Raw genomic sequence first — 23,856 nt, 5'->3', positions numbered from 1 at the left:
TTCTTCCAGTTTCCTTCCGTCTTCTGTCTTGCAGCAAATCATTTATCAATTTATAGGTCAGATAGTGCTTTTATATTTCCCCAAGCATGAGACTGCTTATGGTTAGAAAGTAATTCATTGGTTATGGACCCTCTTGGCTACTGGACACATGTAAAGTAACATTTGAATGAGTTTATTATTTACTCTCCTTTATGTTTTCAATTTCAGTTGTTATTATTTGTAATACAAGGATTATACTGTGACCATGTAGAGCTCAACAGCATTTCTTTGAGTTACATGAGCAAAAATGAGGGCAGCCAGGTTTGGAGTGTGAGTGAGTTCCTTGGTGTGCTCTTAGGTTTGCTTTCCTGAAATTCGCAAGACTTTTGAAATCACTCATGGAAGATATTCACGATATTTTGTGAATAATTTTGCTTTTACTGTCTTGACAATGTCTCTTAAAAGTATTTTCACTGATAAGATAGGCAGTGAATTTTATTATTTTTGGTAACTGATCAACATTAAAATCAACATTTGATTAGTACCTACTTTGTATTTTGGAAGAATTCTTTTTCCCACTCTGAGCCATTGGATGAGGGAAAGGTAAATGACAATCAGGTATTTTTCTTGAATACTTAGAGCCCCTATCTTAGGGTCTTTCTTTGTCTCAAGTAGTTTTAATTTTTGCCCCAGTATCAGTAGATTTACTATCATGTAAATTTGTCTGAAAGTGAATTCTTTTCTTGGGGAGTATTTTCTTTTTTAATTTAATTTTTTAAATGTATTGATTTTAGAAAGAGAGAGGAAGGAAGAGAGAAACATTAATTTGTTGTTCTACTTGTCCATGCACTCATTGGTTGATTCTTGCACGTGCCCTGACTGGGGATCAAACGCACAACCTTGGCGTATTGGGATGATGCTCTAACCCACTGAACCACCCAGCCAGGGCCTTCACTGGAATTACTAATTTAAACGGAAAAAGCCACAGGTGACTTGAGCTGATTGTGTTGGGCAGCTCGGGTCTGGGCTCTGGGCGTACCTGGGGCCCCTCCGCAGCCAGGTCAGCCCGCAGGGGGCTGGAGCAGAGTTTGGGGCCTGGAGGGATGTTCCCTGAGTTACAGATGTGATGACACGTGTCAGCACTCCAGCACCTTTTAGTGACTTTGCCCTTTTGCCCTCCTGCTGCACCAGTGGGCCAAGCTGTGTGTCGCAGTGCCGGGCTGCGACACCCACGTCGGGGCTGTGGAGACTGACACAGAGAGGCAGGATGGTGCCACGAGGCCAGACCTTCCTCCGTCTTCCCTGCCTCCTGGGTCTCCCTTGGCTCAGTCCTCCCTGGCCCTCTGACCTCCCGGATCCCAGATCCCGACAGTCCGTAAGCGGGCGTGTGGCCCCCAGACCAGCACTCTCCCGCTTCCCCCAGAGGACCTGCGGCTGGGGCCTGCCCACACCGCAGCATTGCAGGACCTGCCAGCTGACTGGGGACGCAGGCCAGACACTTAAAATGTTCACACAGGGACTGGACATCTTTTACTCTCTGCCTGGCCCAGGGGTCCCAAGCTGGCGTGGTCAGCCCCTCCTACCTGTTGGGGGCTTGGTGGCGCTGGCCATGAAAGAATCCACCAAGAGAAGCTTTATTTCCTGTTTGTGTACCAAGAGGAGTGTTAATCAAGATGCAGTTTGGGCCCTGCCCAATAATAGTGCATAGATATTCATCTCTCACTGTCTCTGAACTGGTCTTTTATAACTCTGTCAGAAGAGTCATTTTTATCATAACATTTAAACTTTCCTTGCCTCCACAATCCTGCAGTCATCAGAACTCTTTAGAATGGCTTTTAAGGTCTTCTGAAATTTGACCCTAATATTCCTTTTTAGCTTTTTTCCAGTACTTTCTTATTTGTGTTTGTTATATTCAATATAATTTACTTAGATTTTCCTGTTCACATCTTACTTCTTCCTATTCCTGGCACTGTTTAGGACGTCCTCTTTTCCTCTCCTTACCTGTCAACTTTTGTCCAATTCAAAAAGATTAGCTCAGATTAGATCTACCCAAGACCTTGCCAGGTCATTCTAATAAGAGTGATTCTGACGTTGTTGATGCCGTTGACTTGGCACAGAATCATAAATTAGGACAATGAGATGGAATGTGATTTTTGCATGTCATGTCTAAGGTGTGATGTAGCCTAATAAGAAAATCAGAATTACTGATTGTATTGCAGGCATTTCTTATCTCCTAAACTTCCTGTGCTACTTCCTGCAGCTTTCCATATGTAGTTGAGATGGTAGAGGAGGACTATAGTAATTATTTTCTATGTGTAGTAAAGATAGTATGATTAACATTGACAATTAATTACTAAGATAGTCCTATGATGTGCAATATTCACTAAGTTAGATAGTTACATATCAAAGGTAGATCTGTAAGCCTTGGAGATTTAAATCTTTTTTGTTTTGTGTGCATATGCAGAAGAATTTTTAACTTTATTTGGAAACAAAGTTTTATTTTTATTGGGTATAAAAGCATTTTACAGGCTTATAATCCATCATAAGTTTGATTTTAAGTACAATAAATATTTCGTAAATACACTGAAAGCAATCTCTGATGTCATGCTGGCATTTTCTTTCAGTATCATGAGTTTGTGGAAAAAAAAATTTATGTGAATATTTATCCGTAATTGAGATATTTAGGAAATTTAAAATATTAAAGTTAGTTTATTTAATAATCTTTTTCCTTGCTTTTTTTCAGGTTACTCATTTTTGTTTACCCCAACTTCTTCCATTGCTTAAACATACCACATCATATCTTCATGAAGTTTTTGAATTTTATGAAGAAATTCTTACATGTCGATACCCATACTCCTGCTTTAAGACTGTATTCATTGATGAGGCTTATGTTGAAGTTGCTGCTTATGCGTCTATGAGCATTTTTAGGTTGGTATTTCTTCAGATTTGAAATGCTAATAGGGTAACAATGTAAAGACAGGTTATTTATTTTATCAATTTTAAGATGCTTTGAACTTTAATTATGGTTGGCTTTATAGAAAATCTAGTGTTTTTAAAATTAAAAAATGTAAAAAGTACAAAGAAGAAAATTTCAGACTAACCCAAAAGACTCATACTACTTTCATCCAGAATTAAATGATATTAATGTCTTACATATTTTTAAAAAGTCTCTTTTCTGCTTAATGCAATTTAAGAAATATTATACAAGGTGTTTTGTGGATAACTGGTGAGTTGTTTTTTTTTTTTTAAGCACTACTTAAACATTCACTTATATAGTCAAGATTTTTTGTAAGAAAAAAGGAAGACTTTATTTTTAGTTCTTTCTTTTTCTACCCTCTTTACCTCTCTCTCTCTTTCATTCCTTGCAAAGTTTCAGATCTTTGGAGGTTTCAGAGTCAGTCACTTTATCTAGACCTAAATTTTCTCATCTATAAAAAGGGAATAATAATGCTTCCCCTGCATACTCCAGAGTGGTAGTAGAAGGATCCATTGGGTCAGCATATATGAAAGTAAATAATAGAGCACAAAAAATTAATGGTTTATTATTCAGAAAAGAGTTTTCAAATTAGAAGAGCCTTTTGTAGGAGGATTAGTTTCTGACTGACATATTTGACTGATGATGTTTTCCCCTTGCCCCCCAAAAATAAGGTATATGTCCATTTTTCATGGAAGTCAGTGGGAAACATGGCAATCCTTGCTTTAAGCAAAATCTATCAAGATTATGGGTTTCAGCTAAATTTGAAAAAGATGCAAAAACACTTTGGGGAATATTCTGGGTTTTTTTTCTCTTTTATGCCTAAAAAATTCTGTTATTTTAAAAGTGTGGCTATTTTATTTTGCCCATTACTTGTTTATTTCTTGGTTATAACTAGCTATCTCTCTTAATTTCCAGCACAAATCTGTTACATAGTGCCATGATTATAGACGAGACACCTTTGACTAGAAGGTGTTTAGCCCAGTCCTTGGCCCAGCAGTTTTTCGGCTGTTTCATATCCAGAATGTCTTGGTAAGTGATTTCAAAGTTTACAACAACTAAGAATACGAATTGAGAAATTTTCTTTTTATTCTCTTTCCTGCAGTGTAAGCTGACCTTTGTGCTAACAGTAGCAGTTTGTTTTAAAGACACTATTCTATATATAGTTAAAGAAAAAAATGAGTATAAATTTCATCCTAAATTTTTGGTCATGAATTCAATATAGTTCTGTAATTTGCAATAAGAATAAGGTAAGAATTTTGATAACAATAATTTCTTAAAAACTGAATGAATACTGTAGATAAAAGGATTTGAATATACAGAAAACTATAATTAGAATTCTGATGTCAGTGCTTGGTCAGTTGGTAATGTTCAAGGTAATATTTAAGGCAAAATAATGGTCCTCTACAATAATGAAAATGACGTAGGGATTTTCCTGCTAGTACCTAGCTTGGTATCAATTGAACGCTGTAAGAGATAAGAACACTTTTCATTTTCATTTTGATTGACTTGAGATGAGTTTGAAGAAACACAGGAAACTCCCTTAAGATTATAATTTATAACTGTGACCAATCTGGGCTGTAAAAAATATGTAAATACGGTATTTCATTTTCCCCACTGCCTGGAGGCAAGAAGGCAGAGGGTAAAGCCTCTAGATTTGTAACTTCCTTAAAATTACATTGTTTCACTAAAGAACAGTGCTGGCCCTGGCTGGTGTGGCTCAGTGGATTGAGAACCGGCCTGTGGACCCAAAGGTTGCCAGCTTGATGCCCAGTCAGGCCACATGCCTGGGTTGCAGGCCAGGTCCCCATTTGGGGGTGTGAGATAGGCAACTAATTGCTGTTTCTCTCACACATCTTGTTTCTCTTCCGTTCTCCCTCCCTTCCCCTCTCTCTAAAAATAAATAAATAAAATCTTTAATAAGAATAATAGTACCTGGGACATGGTAGACAAAATAGTTGAATGAACAAATAAAGGAATGGATAAGTGAATGAATGGTGTCAATTGCCTTTCCTCTTGAGAAACTAAAAGAATTTAAGTAATTACACGTCCTGTCTCGGAGTCCCACTGATAGTTATGCACGGGGTTGTTAAGAATAGAATGTGGACGTTAAGAACGCAGCAGCACAGCCCTGGCTCCGGGCCAGTGTGTTTCAGGGATGGACGGCCAGGTCGGGGCTGCCCAGAGGGAAGCAGCGTGCAGGAGTGGAGCACAGACACAGGCACGTGGGGCCTGAGGTGGGACGGTGCAGCCAGGTGTGAGAAGGCACAAGGGGTGGATGGACAAGCAGAATTCAGCTGAAGAAGTGGGGAAACCAAAGAATTTGATAGTAACTTTCATTTTCTCTAAGAAGGCAGAGACATACACACACCTGTTACCTCAGTCTCATCTGAAGAATTTTTATGACTAAAAGTTCACATTTTTACTTTTTGCTTAGGTCTGATGAATGGGTACTGAAGGGAATTTCAGGCTATATTTATGGACTTTGGATGAAAAAAACTTTCGGTGTTAATGAATACCGCCATTGGATTAAAGAGGTAAAAAGAGCTAGATCCACTATCCACTTAGAAGTCACTAAGACATGTTAGTGTTCTCCTGATTTCCAAGTTGCATGTCCTTTATTTTTAATAATTGTAAAATACTTGTCATTCAGAGTGTCTAATTTTTTCCAGTAAACTGAGAGTCACTATACTGAGAAAGACTAATGGTCTATTTTTTCCAGTTTCCATTGTCAGTGTTGGCTTCTAAAAACATTTTCACTAAGGAGAGGATATTTAAGCTCCTTAGACATCAAATTAGTCAATGTTCCAGCTTCTCATTTTTAATGCATTTCTCTGCTTCCTAAATTTGTTTAGACTTAGAGCCCAGGTTCTGGAATCAGATTGCTCTCTAGTCTGCCTCATACATTTACAAGCTCTGTTACTTTGGTTAATCTCACCAAGCCTCCTCTGTGTAAGGAGAGTAGTATTAGTATCTTCCGTATGGATGGGGATTATAAGACATCATGCATGTAATATGCGCGGTGTCTTATGCATAGTAAGTGCTGTTTATATGCTGGCTAGCTTTTCAGTGCATTCATGCTCCTGTCATTGTTAGTCGTTTTCCTATAATTCAAAGATTTGGCCCATAGGAAAAAAATCAACTATATTTTGCCTAGCCCGTTCTACTCATGTACATATACATTTTACTTATATCACGCTTAGCTTCTTTTTTCTCAGGTGGAAAAAATTTTAGCCTTTAATATCCCTGTTAAATAGACCCTTCCACCTTCCCCCTTTTTTCATTTTATATACCTTCATCCTTCAAACCTGAACTTAAGTAAGCCAAAGGTCATTCTAAAGGATTTCAAACATTTAGGACTGTGAAAAAATTTCTACATCTAGAACTGAACAGTTCATTCTTCATTTCAAAAACTGTTAATGAAGGTAAATGGCATACAGCACTTACCATGTTTTGGGCACTGTTATAAATATTTTATAAATCTCAGCTATCTTTATTTTCCTAACTACTCTGTTATTATCCCCATTTTACAGATGAGGAAACAGGCACAGAGAGGTTAAGTTATTTGGCCAAAGTTACACAGCTAGTAAGTAGTAGAACCAGGATTTAGACCTGGCTTTTAACCACTTCACTATGATTTTTACCACCGCTCTCTACTCTGCTTGTATATTATTTAAACCAGTCATGAATTTCTAGCACGGTTGTGTTGTCCCTTTCTTTTCTTTTTTTTAACTTTGATGTATGTCATATGGAATGTTGATTCCCGTTCTGGCTGGTGTGGCTCAGTGGATTGAGCACTGGCCTGAGAACCGAAGAGTCACTGGCCCCACCCCAGTGTGGCCGTATGCCTGGGTAGTGGGCCCGGACCCCAGGTGGGGGCCTGCAAAAGGCAACCAGCCAAACCATGTTTTTCTCACATGTCAATGTTTCACTCCATTTCTCCTTCCCTTCCCCTTTCTCTAAAAAAATAAATAAAATCTTTTAAAAAGTTGTTGATATTTGACATATTTTTATGCCATTTCTTTTTACTTGGCTAAATTCTCCATCAAAGCAAAATACAAAGAAGGAAGAAATAAGCTTGGAAAGCCAGCTAGAGAGCTTGGAAAGATGCATTAGGAAAAGGTGCCAGGCTACCAGCCAGCCCTAAAGCTGCAAAGTAGGCAAGGCCCGTTAGGCTCTGCCATTCAGCCAGCTGTGTAGTATGCTTTGTTTATAAGAATGTGAACTACTCTCCAGATACATTTAATTTATTTTAACAAATTTATAGTCTTCCCAGGAAATGAGAAATTGCAGTTCAATTTTAAATTTATATGTAAAAAATTTTTCACTGACTCCTATTTTTATATCTTTTTTTTAGGAGCTAGACAAAATAGTGGCATATGAACTGAAAACTGGCGGAGTTTTACTACATCCCATATTTGGTGGAGGAAAAGAGAAGGATAAGTATGTTTATTGTTCAAAAATGATATTATAGAGGGAAGGAGGGAGGGGGGTGGGGACAAGGGAGGGAAGGGGAAAGTCCAGGAACATATAGCAAGGACTCATGGACACAACCAAAGGGGAAGAGCTGAGGGAGGGGAGGAGGGAGGGGGCAAGGGAAAGAGGTGGGGGGAAGGCAGAGACAAATGTATTTGAAAAAATAAAATAAAAAAAATGATATTATAAACCTTATTTTATGGGATCACTCTTTTAGGATCATATGTATGATGCTGAGGCCCACACAGACCACAGGGATAGTAGTAGCAGTAGATGATAATATTGAGGCCACAGACACTGGTAATCTTCTCATTACTCCTTTCATTACTGTTCTTACCACGTGTAATGGCTATAAATGGATTTCAGCGTTTAAAAAAGACTTAAAGATATGCTTTTCTTTTTCTGTGTTAATTTTTTAATACTCCTGTATCATACTCTTGTCGTAAAGATTTAAAATCACAGAAACACTGATAATTATTTTATGTCTAAGTCAATAATTTCAGTATCAGGACATCCTATCTATACCTATTTATTTGAATCTTCACCTGTCTAGATACTTATTTCCTTTTTCCTTTTTTCCTTTCATTTCCCTCTGTCACCTTGTGTCCTTTCTTTCTCTTGCTCTTTTTCTGTTTTTTTGGCAAGTAACTGCAGAGGAGACAGCCACTCAAAGTAGAACAGTGGCGCTAGCAGGGGCTCTGTTTGTGCTGGGGTCCGTGGGTTCCTAAAGGGAATGTCGGTTTAATTGGATGGGAAATTTTTTATAATTTCACTAAGCATAAAGTGAAATTTTACATTTTCTTTAATTATGTAGGCAACAGACAATGCTCTGACTTTGTCAACAGTAGACATCATGGATATTTTCTTGACACATTTATAGTTGTTAGCAAATATCTCAAAATGTTCTTTGCACTCATCACTACCTCAGATTTACTACAGCAGACCAGTGCTAGATCTTACTATTTAATATATTGATAAACTAGCACATCTATTGGTATATCGTAATTTTTTTTAATATTTTGATAACTGCATTTTATATCATTGGCTTTCTTTGTAATCCTGTAAATTTTATTTTGTGTATTTTAAACTGGTTTCTCAGATGGGGCCGATAGAATTAACCGACTGGCTGAGTGTCTAAAAGCTCAACAAAGGTTAAGAAACTTGAAATTGTATAACCAGTCTTTTTGTTAGGGTTACTGAGACAAGATTAAGTTAGTAGAAAGGCATAGGAATCCGGAGATAGAAGAACTTGGGGGAGTTTTTGTCATGATTGATTTTTGTGGTTAAAGAAAATTGCGTAACATTTTTGAGAAAGTATGTGTGTGTGTTTGCAGTGATGATCCATGATCCACTTTAAGCAGGTTGGTTGTGAGGATTATCTGAGTGAAAGCTTCATACATGTACACGTAGTACGCGCCCACTCAGTGAGCATTAGTTCCTTCTGCTTTCTTCCCCTGGCTGCCTGCTGTATGGCGGTTTCCCAGAATATAAAAGAGCTTTCCCGCTGTGTGAAAATGTTACTTACACAAGGTGCTTTTACCTTGACTCTTCCCATTTATTTAGTTGTATGTTTAATTTTAAAAATGTGTGTGTATATATATATATATATATATATATATATATAAAAGCAGCACATGAATAGTGCTCTTCAAAAAATTTAAAAAAAAGGACAGTTTGGAAGTATGTGGAGTAAAAAGGAAAAGATCCTTTTTAGCACTTTTTTACTATCCCTTACTCCCACCAAAACCTCTTCTTGGGGATAACTATGATTATAAATTTGGTATATTGTCTTTCAACATATGGACCTTTATTATTGCCTTTATTTATGTGTATATGATATTTATAAAATATAATTCAGTCATATGCATATTACTGTGACCTTTTAAAAAAAATTAACCATATCCATATATTTTAGCAAACATTACATATTAATTTACTTTGGTTCCACTTAAGAGCTGCATAGTATTCCATTATACATTGAGATTTATTTAACCTTTTCCACATTGCTATGCATGGCTAAAGCTCATGAACTTATAAGGCTTATAAACTTGGAAGTAATAGTGAAACATAAAAGTAATTATATAAATACCAAATAGATAAATATTTTAAATTTCAATATGCTGCCTTTTAAAGGAAGTATAATGACTACTCTTACACATTGATTTTGAGAATATAATTTCTACAGTGATTTTGAAGGGTAATTGGTTGATACCAATCAAAATTTTTAAATGGGTAATTTTTGATTCAAGTGTTGTAGGTGTGTTATGTAGAAATTCCACTTCTAAATGACATATGGAAATACTTAAACATGTATAAAAAGAGAGTCACTAGAGCATTATTTGAAATAGCAAAAAATTGTAGATATCTTAAATGTTCATATATGTCATAAATATTTTCTATAAGATGACCTTTCTTTTAATTTACTGATGATTTCTTTTCATGTCAGAATTTAAAATTTTTTGCATAGTCAATATGGTCTTTATGTCCTCTGGTTTTTATTTTATTTTATTTTTTTGGAAGATTTTTTTTCTACCCCAAAATTACGGAAAGAAATTTTTTTTTAATTTTTAATATGTTTATGATTGTTTTTGTTTTACATATGTAGTTCTTGACTTTTGTGTGTATGTGCGTGTGTGTGTGTGTATATGTATGTTTCCTAGTCTTTGTTGCTCTCATGTTAAGAAAATTGCTAAGGTATTCTGATGAGGTTTTTGATTTATTGTCTTGATGTGGCCATGAAATTTACTGTTTCCTTAATATTCAGGTTTGTTAAGTAAATCTGTTTGTTTGTTTAGTCCGGCATCCCATCTGCACTTTTCAATAAAGCATCCACATACGCTCTCCTGGGAATACTACACTATGTTTCAGTGTAAAGCTCACCTTGTGATGAGATTGATTGAAAATAGAATCAGTATGGAATTTATGCTACAAGTAAGTATTCAAGTTAAAAACTTAACAGTTGTAAAGAAAGATCTGTTCTGTGTATGTATAATCTGAATGCGCTTCGGTAAGCAGGGTCAGAGCATCTGGGTTTGTCAGGGGGGGCTCTCTTAGTCATTAGCTGTTCGCCTCCCTGGCCCTGTGTTTTGGTTTGTGTTTCCTCAGATGCAGGATGAGTGTCAATACTTGACCCATTTAGTATAGGATTATTATGAAGGTAAAATTAGAATGTGAGGATGAAGGTAAAACCTATTTATGCATATGATTTTGTGTTTGGCATTATTTAGAATATTAAGGATGAATGGCCATTTAGAAATGTTTTCAGTAGGAAAAGGTATACTTATCGAAAAGGTGCTTAGTTTTGCTATGGCTGCATTCTGCCATGTATTTTAAGCAAATTCTGGTGTAGGTAGGTGAGCTATAACAGTCAAGGTAGTAGGAACCAGATGTATTATAAGTGTTCAACAGTTTCCCACTAATGAGATCCTTAGAGATAAGCAAAAAAATTAACTTTCATAATCTTTTTAAGTTTGCTCTAAAATTAAGTTTCTTCAATTCTTCTGTCCTTCACCTTGCCTTTAGAGTAAAGAGCAGAAGTACTAGGTGGTCCATAAAGAGCCAGTTATCTTTTTTGAGTGGTATAAATCCTATTGCGTGTTCTCAACTTCTGAAATAAACAATGTTTAGTTTCTATGTAAAGCTCATAGCATAGTAAACTATTGATATATTATTATTATAGTTCTTAAAAACTCTTCATTGTTTGATCAGGACGTTATTAAAATTCAGTTACATTTAGAGGGAGAGTGGCTACTCTATTTAATTCTTTGCACGCTTCTGTTGATCTCCTTTACCTAGAACAGTCTATATAGAAGGACATGAAATTATTGTCTTCTGTGATTGACTAAAATAAAGTTATATTGCAGAGAGGTTTGGGAGAGAATTGAAAGCAAAGTATATTACATTACTAAATGATACGAAGTTACTGACACTTTTATCCTTACAGGTTTTCAATAAACTGCTAAGTTTGGCTAGTACAGCTTCCTCTCAGAAGTTCCAGTCACATATGTGGAGTCAAATGCTGGTTTCCACATCTGGGTTTTTGAAATCCATCTCAAATGTCTCTGGCAAAGACATTCAGCCTTTAATAAAGCAATGGGTGTATCCTTTTGAATTAGCAGTTCAACAAAGCAGGGAAGGGAATAAGGTTGTATGTGTAAGGGGAAGAAGGGAAAAGAGGGATTTGGGGGATGAAAGGAGGCAAGAACTACTTATATTTCAAAATAATGGTAAAAATAACCAGGAACTGTAAATCATTTCCTGTAAAGTGCTTGCTAATCATTACGCTCACGTACACACACACCATTCACCTATACTATTTATAAGATTTGGCATATTTTGAAGTATTCGTTTTTCGTGTGAGTACAGCGATAGGTTTGATGGTAGGGGAGGGAAATAATTGATCGGGGCAGGCCTTGGGGTCACTTGTTAAGATGCAGTGGTCTGCTGACTTGTAGATGTGGTTAGAGGTTGGCACATCTTGAGTTGTATCTTAGAACTTTTTAGTTTTTACATTTTCTCATTTCATTATATTAACAACCTAGTGAAGTGGTTTTACTTCTTTCAAAACACAGATTTTCCTAATGTTTCAGAAATTGTTTTTGAATCTGGGGAAACATTTTTCACAAGAATTTTGAATACTTTGCCACCTGCTTTGCAATGGAAGCGTGCCTTCCAAGCTTCGAACTGGTGGGAATGCAGTTGACAGTTACTACTGCCGCAGTGAATCATTTGTGGAGTATATGTTCATTTCAGTGTGCGAAAATGCCTTTACAGTTCTTCAGAGACCAGAGTGGAGTGGTAAAATTTTATGGAAGTTTTGCATTTAATAGAAAACGAAATGTCTTAGAATTGGAAATAAAGCAAGATTATACGTCTCCTGGAACTCAGAAATATGTGGTAAGTTTTTTTCCAAAATGGCCTTTTGCATTGCTTTCCCCCCATTACAATATAAGAAGGGCTATGGGTGGCGGATCTGGTTAGAAGTTTCATAATGAGATTTTGTTTGCAAAGAATGAAATTGAGCAAATACCATTTGGTGAAAGGAAGGTGGGTTACAGATGGATATTTCAGGGGATACAAATTCTTCCAATTCTCCCCTCCTTTTGCACCAATTGCCTTTCTCTTACTCCAGTTACACATGTTGTATAGTATTATTTTATATCTCGATAATACGTACCTACAAGGGTAAGAATACATATTGGTATTCTTTTTAGCACTATGAACGTTATGTTTCTTTTTAAAGGGACCACTTAAAGTGACAGTGCAGGAGTTAGATGGATCTTTCAATCATACATTGCAAATTGAAGAAAACAGCCTTAAACATGATATACCCTGCCATTCCAAAAGCAGAAGGTAGGCACTGAATCGTAATTATAAATTGAAGTTTATAGTTCAATTGTAAGTCTCACAGATTAAAATGCCAAAATAAAAATCCTAATGTATACCTAATTTTTTAGGTAGAGAACATGTTATTTAGTATCTTCCCCCACTGCCCCATTTTACTTCAAGTTAATATTACCAGACATTATTTGCTTTCTGTTTTTGGCAACATTTTTATCCTTAAATTAAATAAATTTTCAGTGGGTTTGAGAATCCTTATTTTGTAGCAGCACAGGGAGGTGGAATGGAAATTTGAGCTCTTGGAGCCAGGAAACATTCAAGGCAAATTGCATAGTTTCATTCTTATTAGTCTCATTGGATTACTATCTATAGAATATATTGGGGAAATGATTATTGACTATAAAGGGAGGAACTGAGTACTTATGTCACGAAAAGCCCCGGCATCGCCTGCACTGTGTGCTTCTCCCTTTCCCCTGTACTCCCACGCCCTTACAGACATTCTTACTGTTGTTCCGTGGCACGACGCCGTTTTCCTTAGAAGATGTCCAACAGTTCATCCTTTATTTAATACATTTTTATCACTTTTTAAAACTCAGCCTTGTACTATGAATAGTGAAAGATGAGAAGTACTTTTGTGCTTTGCTGGAGTAATTTGTAGTGATATCAAAATTTCAGGAATAGAAGTCTATACTCATGACTGCATTTAGATTGTCTCAGGCGTGAGAATGTCAGTTGATGTTGATGGCCCTCATGGAACGTGATCTGAGATCTCCCTGTAATCATTTTTTCTCAGTGAAAATTCTTTCTTAGAATGAAATCCCCCTTCTTTTTATCCTTTCTACCTTTGATATTAGGATCATCTGATTTCTACCCTCCTCATAGTATTTTCTCAGTTTTGTTTTTTCTTTATAATAACAGTATGTCAATTGGGCATTCTTTGGTGTGAGGAAAACAGAAAGACTGTTCTATGTTCCTGTTCATCCCACCCAAGTTATTATCTAGTAGACTTTACAATTCAAGAGTAATTTGCATGATTTCAGTTGCTTTTGTTTTAGGTGATCTTAACTCTTATACATATAAATTGTATATATTGATTAGTACTGGTAAGATGTTTTATAGCTAACCGCCTCATTTCATGTTGGACAGTACCAGCACGCACAGCATATGCTCAGAATTAGTCATGACTCATTTCAGGCCTGATTATATTTTCTTTTTTAAATACAGGGGTTTTTTTTGTTTTTGTTTTTATTTTTTTAATTGATAGCTCTCTTATCTTTTCTACATGAAACTTTAGCTACCAGTTCTTAGAAATATGTTTAGAGTTTACATTTAATAATATACTTCTTTTTGTTAAACTTGGATCAGGAAGACATTTCAACATCATTTACTTTATTCCTTCAGCTACAAAACAGATTTTGCTGTGATTAAATTCCATTACATTTACTGTTCTTTCTTCCTTAGACTATCTTTCAGTGTTGTGTGAAATCCTTAACTTGAACTTTGGTTGTTCTTTGTCTCCTTTTAGAACTGGAAATGTCACTATTTTAAATTTACTTTTTTTAAATGTAGGAATAAGAAGAAAAAAATTCCACTGATGAATGGAGAAGAAGTTGATATGGATCTTTCTGCAATGGAGTAAGTTAGTTACTTAAGTATAAGGACATAATATTTTCTGTATTCTCATTTGTCTTGATATGTACATCTTAAAGTATATAAATGTCCTGAAATTAGTGCTTTTAAAACTTTTGAAAGGCAGTGTGACCTTATGCTAAAAACAAATCTTACATAAAATCATATACAATGGAATACTACTCAGCCATAGAAAAGATGAAGTATTTCATTTGTTAACAATATGGGTAGATCTTTAGAGTATCATGCTAAGTGAAATAAGTCAGGTGGAAAAGGGCAAGAATCGTATGATTTCATTCGTATGTGGGATATTAAACAAAAAGCAACAAGTTACCAAACAAAACAAACAAATTCATTGACACAGACAGCAGTGGGGTGGTTACCGGAGCGGAAGGAGGGTGAGGAAAGGATGAAGGCGGTAAAGGGGTCAAATACAGGGTGACAGAAGGAGACTAGACTTCAGGTGGTGGGCACGCAGTGGCGTATACAAATACTGTGTTATACGTTTGTACACCTGAAACTTACATAATGTTATTAAGCAGTGTTACCCCCCAAAAATAATTAATCAAAGAGGGAAGAGTAAATCTGTCCTGGCCCTGGTGAAGTGAGGAGGTACTTCGCGGTGGTTTTGAAGTGGGCACAGTCTGCCCGTATGCGGCCTTCTCACTCCTCTCCTGGTCCAGACCAGTGCCCCTCAACCTATAACATACATGCCAGTCACTGGCGGGTCCTCTTAGGAGACGGTGTCTGATGCAGCACTACACCAGTGGGTCCTGATCGTTTGCTTTCTTAATGAACTCTCAGGCGGTACTGATGCTCTTTGTCTTTGGACAAGGCTTCAAGGTACTTGAAGGCTCCTGTACTTGCAAAACACAATTTAAAATAGCATTATTTAAAATTTTTATGTGGCATTTATTGACAGTTTCGTTATTAAATATTTTGTAGCTCAAACTTTCTGTCCTTATGTACCTGTATTTTTTATAAAACATCTACAATTATTTACTAACTTGGTTGCCAAATATCATTGCTGTTTATATACTGTTTTTATAAGTTTTCCATATCATGTGATTTGGCTATAGTAGGCACCCAATGGTATTTGATAAATTGAATTAATATTTCAGGTGGTGTTCCTTGGAAAAAAGTGTTGACATAGACTAGATTTTTTAAGAATGTGCTTGTTATTTTGAAAAGTTATGTGCATAAATTTGTGATATGCCTCCAAACTATGATTTCAGAACTTGCTGTTTGAAAAAGGTAATCGTAAGTCTAGCATTATAAAATAAAGTATTAAAATCAGTTAAACAAATTAATTAGTAAAATAATTCATTTCTTAGTCACAGACTGATTCTAATAAGGGATGACACTTAAAGTCAGTTATTTGGCTACAGGAAGTGAAAGGAAGAGACTTGGTCTCATACCCCTTTTCACATCATGTCACAAATCAAAGCCCCAAATTAATAATTTTAGATTGAATTTTTTGTCACTGTCCTTGGAAATCTTTTCAGCAAGGTCGATATAGACATTGTGATGAAGTTGAAATATATTAAACATAAATGACACTGTTGTCAGTGTAATTTTAAAAAAATGAATACATAAAATGCGAGGCAGCCTTGAATACTGCATGTAGAAGAGAAACTGGTTAGTAAATGGTTTGTTTGTATTTTAGGCGTATGTAAAGCTAAAAAAACTAAAATGAATAAATGGAAAATTGTGTTTCTTTCAGTGCTGATTCCCCTTTGCTGTGGATAAGGATAGACCCTGACATGTCGGTACTGAGGAAAGTAGAATTTGAGCAAGCTGATTTTATGTGGCAGTACCAGCTCCGCTACGAGAGGGATGTTGTTGCGCAGCAAGAGTCCATTTTGGCCTTGGAAAAGTTCCCCACTCCAGCATCACGGCTTGCGCTTACTGACATATTAGAGCAAGAGCAGTGTTTCTACCGAGTAAGAATGGCAGCTTGCTTCTGCCTTGCAAAGGTGAGGTTACATAAATGTAAAAAATAGCACTCCGAAATAGAATTAAACTTCACCATAGTCTTTGATTTCACTTGGTAGCTGGTCCCTTAAAAGCCTGTGCCAAAAGCTTTTTATCAAGACGATTAGAAAGAAAAGTGTTCAACCTGAAAATAGGTAATGTATTAAAATTTTATAGTTGTCAAACTGCAAGTCAGATTTTTAAAACCAAAGAGAATTTTGCACCATTGTATTGACTTGCCAACTACATTATTAAGCAAAGAATGTATTTGGTAAGAAATTCCTTGGTTTGACATTAAAGGACATGAAATGTGTTCATCTTAAGTATCCCACTGTGGTGATTGTTTCATGTTGGTTTGGGCTTAGTAATCAATGTTAGTAATATATAATTTAAAATGATAGGTTCTGTAATTTAACGTGCTAGAAAGTTAATTTACTAAGAAAACTAAATATTTTCTTTAGATGCAAAAAAAACCAAAGGTAGAACAAATGAAAACCAGAAAATGCAGGCAAAAATTTGCCCAGAAATACTGGGTTCCAGGTATTTGGAAAACATCTCGATAATAGGTTAATTTCCATTTGGTGACTCTCTTGACTTCCTCACTGCTGAATTCATTTGTCCAACATTCCACCAGATTGCAATGGTTTAGATTTGTTTAATCTTTAATGGTCACTAGTGAGTAATTGGATTCCTACACTCTACTCAGGTATATGAGGGAAAAGGTTATTTTCTTTGATAATCATCTGCTAAAGATACAATTTCATGGGTTTTATAAAGATCTTTGTGATTCTTGCATGCTACATTCTTAGCAGATCCATAACATTATGTTATTTAAAGTTAATTATAATTTTCTTTTTAGACATAATTTTTATATGCACTAAAAGTATCAATAGCAAGATACATTTTTTTCTTTTTTTTGGTAAGCATTCTTACAGACTTAAATGATAGTGTGGTACTTGGTTTGTTTTTCAAGTAGGGTAGATTTTAAAATGTTCTTTAAGATACATGGTGATGTTTCTAGCTGATAAATTTAAAAGTTTAGAATTATATCTGCCTAAATGGACAAACACAAACTTACTTAGAATAGAAGCCTTTGCAAATATGTTGTTTTAAAACATAAAGAAGCTCCAATTTTGAAATGAACTTGTAGAAAGTGTACGTAAGAATTTGGGAGGGTGAATTTGTATATAATCTTAGAAATGATAATGGAAGGCTAAAATCTGTTACACTTAGGAGAATTGAAGTTGTTGAAAACGAACCCATTTGCATTGCTCACTTTTAGAAAATGGTTTCATTTATTTAGAAATGTGTTTGCTGTGGTGATAGAAATTGCTTTGTTATCTAATTATATGCAGATTGCAAATTCCATGGTGAGCACGTGGACAGGACCACCAGCCATGAAGTCACTCTTCACTAGAATGTTTTGTTGTAAAACTTGTCCGAACATTGTGAAAACAAACAACTTTATGAGCTTTCAGAGTTATTTTCTACAGAAGGTACAGGTTTACTTTCCAAATTTTTAATGATTGTTTTATGCTACTATCTGTATATCTCAGTTTAACCTGGACACTATTCAAATGATAGGTATGTTTTGACTTTTTCTTTTTCCATTTTTAAATTTTTTTTCCAAAATCGTGATTTAAGTGATTGCACGTTGATTTTATGCGCGGTAAGAAAGTAACTCACTATCCACATGAATACTAAAGAAAAGAGCATGGATAATTTGAATTTGGGGTTGGTTACATGAGGGATGGAGGTATAGGTGAGTCTTTCTAATGGCAGTCCTTCTAGACGTGGGCAGCATTTCTGAGTCAGAGAGAAAGCGGCACACAGCTCTAGCTTTCGTCCCAGCTCTGCTACTCACCAGCAGTTTGCACGAAGACAAGTTACTCAACCTTCTTAGCCTCTGTTTATTCAATTATATGATTTATCTCTTTTAGAATTAAATAAGATCATGTCAAATGTTTTAGATTATATTTATCACATAGAAAGTTTTCTGTAAATGGTAATTCAGAAAGTGATGGTGTGATGCAGCCACTGTTTTAGGAAGGGATGTGAGTATGGCAGGTGGTCAGCGTTTGGCCAGTGTGCAAATCATTTGTAAAGGTTTTTGAGCGATTTATTAACAATGAAGGCAGAGATTAGATGAAGTAGAATAGAACAGAAGGAAGAGTGAAGTTGAAGTAGAAAAACTAATGAAACCTATTTTTTTTTCTGGTTTTGGGGGTGAAGAGTATGAGAAAAGAGACATGTTGAGGATCAAGCAGGGCTGAGAAAAGGACATTTTGGGTTTGTTTCGTTTTGGATAGAGGGAGGAAAACCTTGAGGCATGTTTGGCACAGAGAAGGAAGCCATTGGAGGGGAGAGATGAAATATTCCATGGGAGCCAATAAATATAAAACAGGAGGTATAGTGGATTCTGATGGTATTGGTAGTGGATGGGAAGTAGCTGGACGTACATTTAAGAAAAGTAAGAACCTGACTTTCTCTGAGTCAGTCTTCTGCCTCCTTAGAAGAGTTGCCTATGAAAATTTAAGAAGAACAAAGTTAAGCTGGATTTCAGATAATTTACCATTTATCTTTAAACTGAGATGGGATGGTATTGAAGAATCATTGTCTTCTCAGACTGATGATTGAACTGTCTGCCTCCAGCCACTGTCATTTAATCCTGAAAAGGGTTTTGAGAAATGGTTGTGAGGTTGGGAGGCTCCTGCTTAGTAAGCAGCAACTAGCTAAAATAACCCATCCTAATAGGTAGTAGAGTAAGAGTTGAATAACGGTTTATCTAATGTTAAAACCCATACCTTTTCTACCGTAAAATCCAGAGCTGAATTTATGTAATTTACATGACATATATTTCTTCTGACAAATGAAAGACAAAGCCTGTAGGCTACAGGGTGCATCCAGTTACACAGCTCTTCCCTTGTTTTCCTGCTCAGCTCTTCTGTTAGAATGTTTGTGACATTTTCTTAGTGGAAGGGGAGGGAGTTGGGGGGTTTATGCTTCATCCAGATTCCTGTATCTGCACTAGAGTCACCTTTTCCTACATGTTCTGAATTCATTGAATTGTAGTAATGAAAGTTGAGTTATATGCATAAAACATATATTTATATGTTTAAAAATGTTTTGCTTAAAATTTTTTTTTCTGTAGACTATGCCAGTTGCAATGGCTCTGTTGAGAGATGTTCACAACCTTTGTCCCAAAGAAGTCTTAACATTTATTTTAGACTTAATCAAGTACAATGACAACAGGAAAAATAAGGTAAGATACCTTAATGAATATTATAAAACTACCCTGTGATATTTTGTCTTTAAATCAATATTTAGACTGTGAAACCATTGTTGAGTGCATGGTACTTGAAATTTCTAGAGTTAGAAACATGTAAACATGATTTATTGTAATAACCAGTGGATGAAAACCAAGATTAGCTGGTTTTTAAATGTTCCTTATACTTGTAATGTGGAGATAGTAGTGCATCATATTTTGGAGAGCCAGCTAAAACTTGTTTTGGTGAAGTCTGACAAACCAATTTTACTTTCACTCCTTTTTTTTGTTTACCAAGTGATATCCAGAAAACAGTTCCCTCTTGGGATAATATTTTTAGTGATGAATTTGACATTTATTTAAACCATTATATGTGTTCATTCATTTATTTAGCTAGTAACTATTGGATGCTATGCTTCAGGCTATTTCACCTTATTTGTTATCAGATAATCTAGTTTATCAAGTAGGATTATAGTATCTGTGAGAATTGGATATGGTCTGAGGGGTAAATGTTAAATCATTTGGTTTTCTTGCTTTACCCACACCCGTCTCCTTTTTAATTTCTGAGTTCATTCTGTGATCCAAATACTTAGGTCAGAAACACAGTTAATTAAATGAGCTTTTGCTTTGTTGGCAAAGTAGTTAGTAGCGGTAAGAAAGAAACTATAAAAATACTTGAAGAAAACAACCAATAAATGATTTGATCTATAGTGTGCACTTGTGGGATAGTTTTTGTTTGGTTTTGTTTATTGTTGTGTTCCATATTTTATTTTCCTGCTCAGTATCTGAACATAGGAATCTTTTGGGGCTCTAATGTCATAGGTGTCAATGTGAGGCTCTGCCTCCGCAGTAGAAGTCAAAAGGGGTAGGTATTCCTCTTCTGTCCCTGACAGTTGGTGCTGTTGGTAGAATTAACCCACTTGTTCTAAATTCAAATTACCAGGCTAGAGTATCTGATTTCCTGAGTTTAAATCAATCCACACCTAGATTCCCATTCGATAAATTGCTTCTCTGGGAATTGACTGGGATATGAGTTTAGGAATTTTTTTTTTTATGGTTTCCTTCTCCATTTTCGCTACTTTCGCTAGAAACTCCTATTATTCCTATGTTATGTCTTCTATACTATCCCTCCAATTTCCTTATGCTTTCCTTCCAATTTTTTGTCTCTTTTTGCTCAAAATTTCAGGAGATTTTAAAATACTTTATATTTCAATTTAGTTGTGATTCTGATTCTCTGCGTATCTCATTGTTTTAAAAGTGTTTTGCTATTGGAAGGCATCTCATTGGTTATTTCTCAGACATTAATGATAAGTTTGGATTTTCTCCCCCTGCCAGTTTTCCTTGCACACTCTATTTCCTTCAAGTTGTGTTTTTCCCTTTGTTTGTTCTGGTCTTTTTTATGTTGATACTTTTTAAAAATATCTGGTGATCTTTGGGTTATATGTTTATATATGAGAGTAGAATACTAAATAGCTGATTTGAAGTTCTGTATGACAAGGAAGATATGTGAACTGTGGTCTTCCTTGTAGAGGACTCTGGCTAGGTTACTAGAAGAGTGGCTTTCATGCAGTATTTGTTGAATAAACTAATGTATGAGGTCTGTCCAGAAAAAGGCCAGCCATTGTTGATATAATGAGAATGGTTTGCACAACATTGATGTAAGCTGGCAGACAAAGAGAGTGGACTGAAATGCGCATGTGTGAACAATACCAACTTCACTCTATGAGTCAGTGGGGGCGGTAGACGCCGTTGAGTGAGCATGTGTACTGTGTGGCCATCACATAAAAAAAAATGAGCAAGTAGAGCAACAAACCTGCATCAAATTTTGCGTTTAGCCTCAATCATTTTTCTATGGAAACTATTCAGATGATTCAGAAGGCTTTCGAGGATATTGAAATGAATGCGACACAAATAAAAGTGTGGTGCAAATGCTTCAAAGATGGTTGAAAATCTGTTGAAAGTGATCCATGTTCTAGAAGGCCTACAATAAGCAGACCACCAGAGAGTGTTGAACGTGTACAGGCTGCACTCAACAAAGATCAGCTACTGACAGTAAGAGAACTAGAGGCTGATCTGGGGATTCCAAAAACTACTGTGTCTGAAATTTTGATGCAGGATCTTGGCATGAAACGTGTTGTGGCAAAATTCATTCCATAGCTTCTGCCACCAGAGCAGAAGGAACGTCATGATGCAATTGCTAATGACTTGATTCAAACCGCTACCAATGAACCAGATCCTCAATAAGGTCACAACTGGAGATGAATCATGAGTTTATGGCTATGATCGGGAAATGAAGGCCCAGTCATCCCAATGGAAGTTGCGTGGTTCTCCACTCCCAAAGATGGTGTGGCAAAGGTACAACAAGATCAAGGCCATGAAGGTGTTGTCCATCATGAGTATGCCCCTCCAGGCCAAACAATTAATAAGGAGTACTACCTCAATATTCTTCATCTGTTGAGAGATGCAGCATGACAAAAACATCCTTAGTTCTTGGCAACTAGTAATTGTCAACTTCATCATGACAACATGCCCACTCATGCATCACATCTGGTGCACTTTTGGTGAAACATCAAATCACGCAGGTGACTCAGCCCTCTACAGCGCAGATTTGGTGCCCTGCAGCTTCTGGCTTTCCCCAAAACTAAAATCACCTTTGAAAGGGAAGCGATTTCGGACCATCAGCAAGATTCAGGAAAACACAGGACAGCTGATGGTGATTCGGAGAACTGTGTAAGGTCCCCAGGTGCCTACTTTGAAGGGGACTAAGGCATCATTGTCCTATGTACAATGTTTCCTGTATCTTGCATCTACTTCAATAAACGTCTCTGGTTTTCATAGTACACGGCTGGATCCTTTCTGGACAGGCCTTGTATTTCTAATTCATGAATCTCTTTCACTTTTTTCCTAATGTGTGATTCTATGTAAAGGACTAAGTTGAATATTTACCAACTTATATTGGTAAGATAAATTACCAATAATAATCAACTCAGATAAATTATGTTCTTAGATTATAAGTATTTTATTTCATTACTTTTGAACAGAAGTTTGAATTTTGTTATCCTCACATAATTTTTTGCCTTAGTTTTCAGATAATTATTATCGTGCAGAAATGATTGATGCTCTTGCCAACTCTGTTACGCCTGCAGTGAGTGTGAATAATGAAGTTCGAACTTTAGATAACTTAAATCCAGATGTGCGACTGATTCTTGAAGAAATCACCAGGTTTTTGAATATGGAAAAGCTTCTTCCAAGTTATAGACACACCATCACTGTCAGGTATGATGATTCCTTATGTTTTCTTTAAAGTTATTTTTATAATTGAAAGAGAAATTTATTCCCATTATAGAAAACGGAAAATACAGTAAAGTTAAAGGAGAAATTAAAATTAAAGGAAAATTAAAATCCTGTGATTCTGTCATCCACAGATAAATTATTTCTGTAGTGTTTTAGAGAATGACCTTCAAATTTTCTTTCTCTTACATATTATAAATTTTAAAGTAGTGGACATATATTGTATATATCATTTTTGTATTCTGTTTATATCACAACCTCATGTCATCAGAAAAGCATTATTTTTGATGTCAGCATATTTTATCTCATTGGATATTAGCATCCTTCTCTTAGACACTTTTAAGAAGACTTTTGCTTTTTTCAACTTCATTGGATGATTATCAAAAAGTTCTATCTCTTTAGGAGTTTGCTAAAAAAAAAAAGTTTGATTCACTGTTTCAAACATTATGAACAGCTTAGCCTTCCACATTTACTATTTACTAAACTGTGTAACTAAAACTTTTGGAGAAAATACTAAATATAATGATACCTGAAATTGAATTTCGAAACAAGTTTTAAAATTTTTTTTCCTTTCATAGCATTTATATACTTTAAATTTTTATGATCATTGCAAAAATTTAATGATACACAGTTAAAAGGAGGATTTAAATCAGATCAGTTTTTCAGTTTACTGTTATAGGTTGATTTCTAATGCCTTGTAAACACTATTTTCCCAGCTGTTTGAGAGCCATACGAGTGCTTCAGAAAAATGGACACGTGCCAAGTGACCCAGCTCTTTTTAAATCTTATGCAGAATATGGCCACTTTGTGGACATTAGGATAGCAGCTTTGGAAGCAGTTGTTGATTATACTAAAGGTAATGCTTTAGAAGTATATGTTTATATCATTTTAGAAGGAAATGTCTACTATTTAAAGCCAGTCTTAGTTA

General features: G+C 35.7%; 1 protein-coding gene across 2 annotated transcripts in view; it reads left to right on the top strand.

Moving 5' to 3' along the window:
• The window catches only part of TAF2 (TATA-box binding protein associated factor 2), a 59,539-nt gene that overhangs the window by 13,257 nt on the left and 22,426 nt on the right, over positions 1 to 23,856 (top strand). For both annotated transcript variants that reach the window (XM_054590437.1, XM_054590436.1), the window contains 14 exons: positions 2,723 to 2,907; positions 3,872 to 3,985; positions 5,391 to 5,490; positions 7,311 to 7,396; positions 10,225 to 10,360; positions 11,373 to 11,527; positions 12,211 to 12,325; positions 12,672 to 12,781; positions 14,339 to 14,404; positions 16,122 to 16,374; positions 17,728 to 17,868; positions 19,524 to 19,634; positions 22,720 to 22,913; positions 23,645 to 23,784. In XM_054590437.1, coding sequence (XP_054446412.1) covers positions 2,723 to 2,907; positions 3,872 to 3,985; positions 5,391 to 5,490; positions 7,311 to 7,396; positions 10,225 to 10,360; positions 11,373 to 11,527; positions 12,211 to 12,325; positions 12,672 to 12,781; positions 14,339 to 14,404; positions 16,122 to 16,374; positions 17,728 to 17,868; positions 19,524 to 19,634; positions 22,720 to 22,913; positions 23,645 to 23,784 — 1,906 coding nt within the window. The remainder of the gene's footprint in view (positions 1 to 2,722; positions 2,908 to 3,871; positions 3,986 to 5,390; positions 5,491 to 7,310; positions 7,397 to 10,224; positions 10,361 to 11,372; positions 11,528 to 12,210; positions 12,326 to 12,671; positions 12,782 to 14,338; positions 14,405 to 16,121; positions 16,375 to 17,727; positions 17,869 to 19,523; positions 19,635 to 22,719; positions 22,914 to 23,644; positions 23,785 to 23,856) is intronic.

Source organism: Pteronotus mesoamericanus, unplaced genomic scaffold (assembly GCF_021234165.1).
Source record: "Pteronotus mesoamericanus isolate MK-2021 breed Mesoamerican mustached bat unplaced genomic scaffold, CSHL_Meso_final scaffold_174, whole genome shotgun sequence".
Taxonomy (NCBI): Eukaryota; Metazoa; Chordata; class Mammalia; order Chiroptera; family Mormoopidae; genus Pteronotus; species Pteronotus mesoamericanus.
The sequence above is the reverse complement of the archived record's forward strand: the minus strand, read 5'-3'. Positions and strand labels throughout refer to the sequence as shown.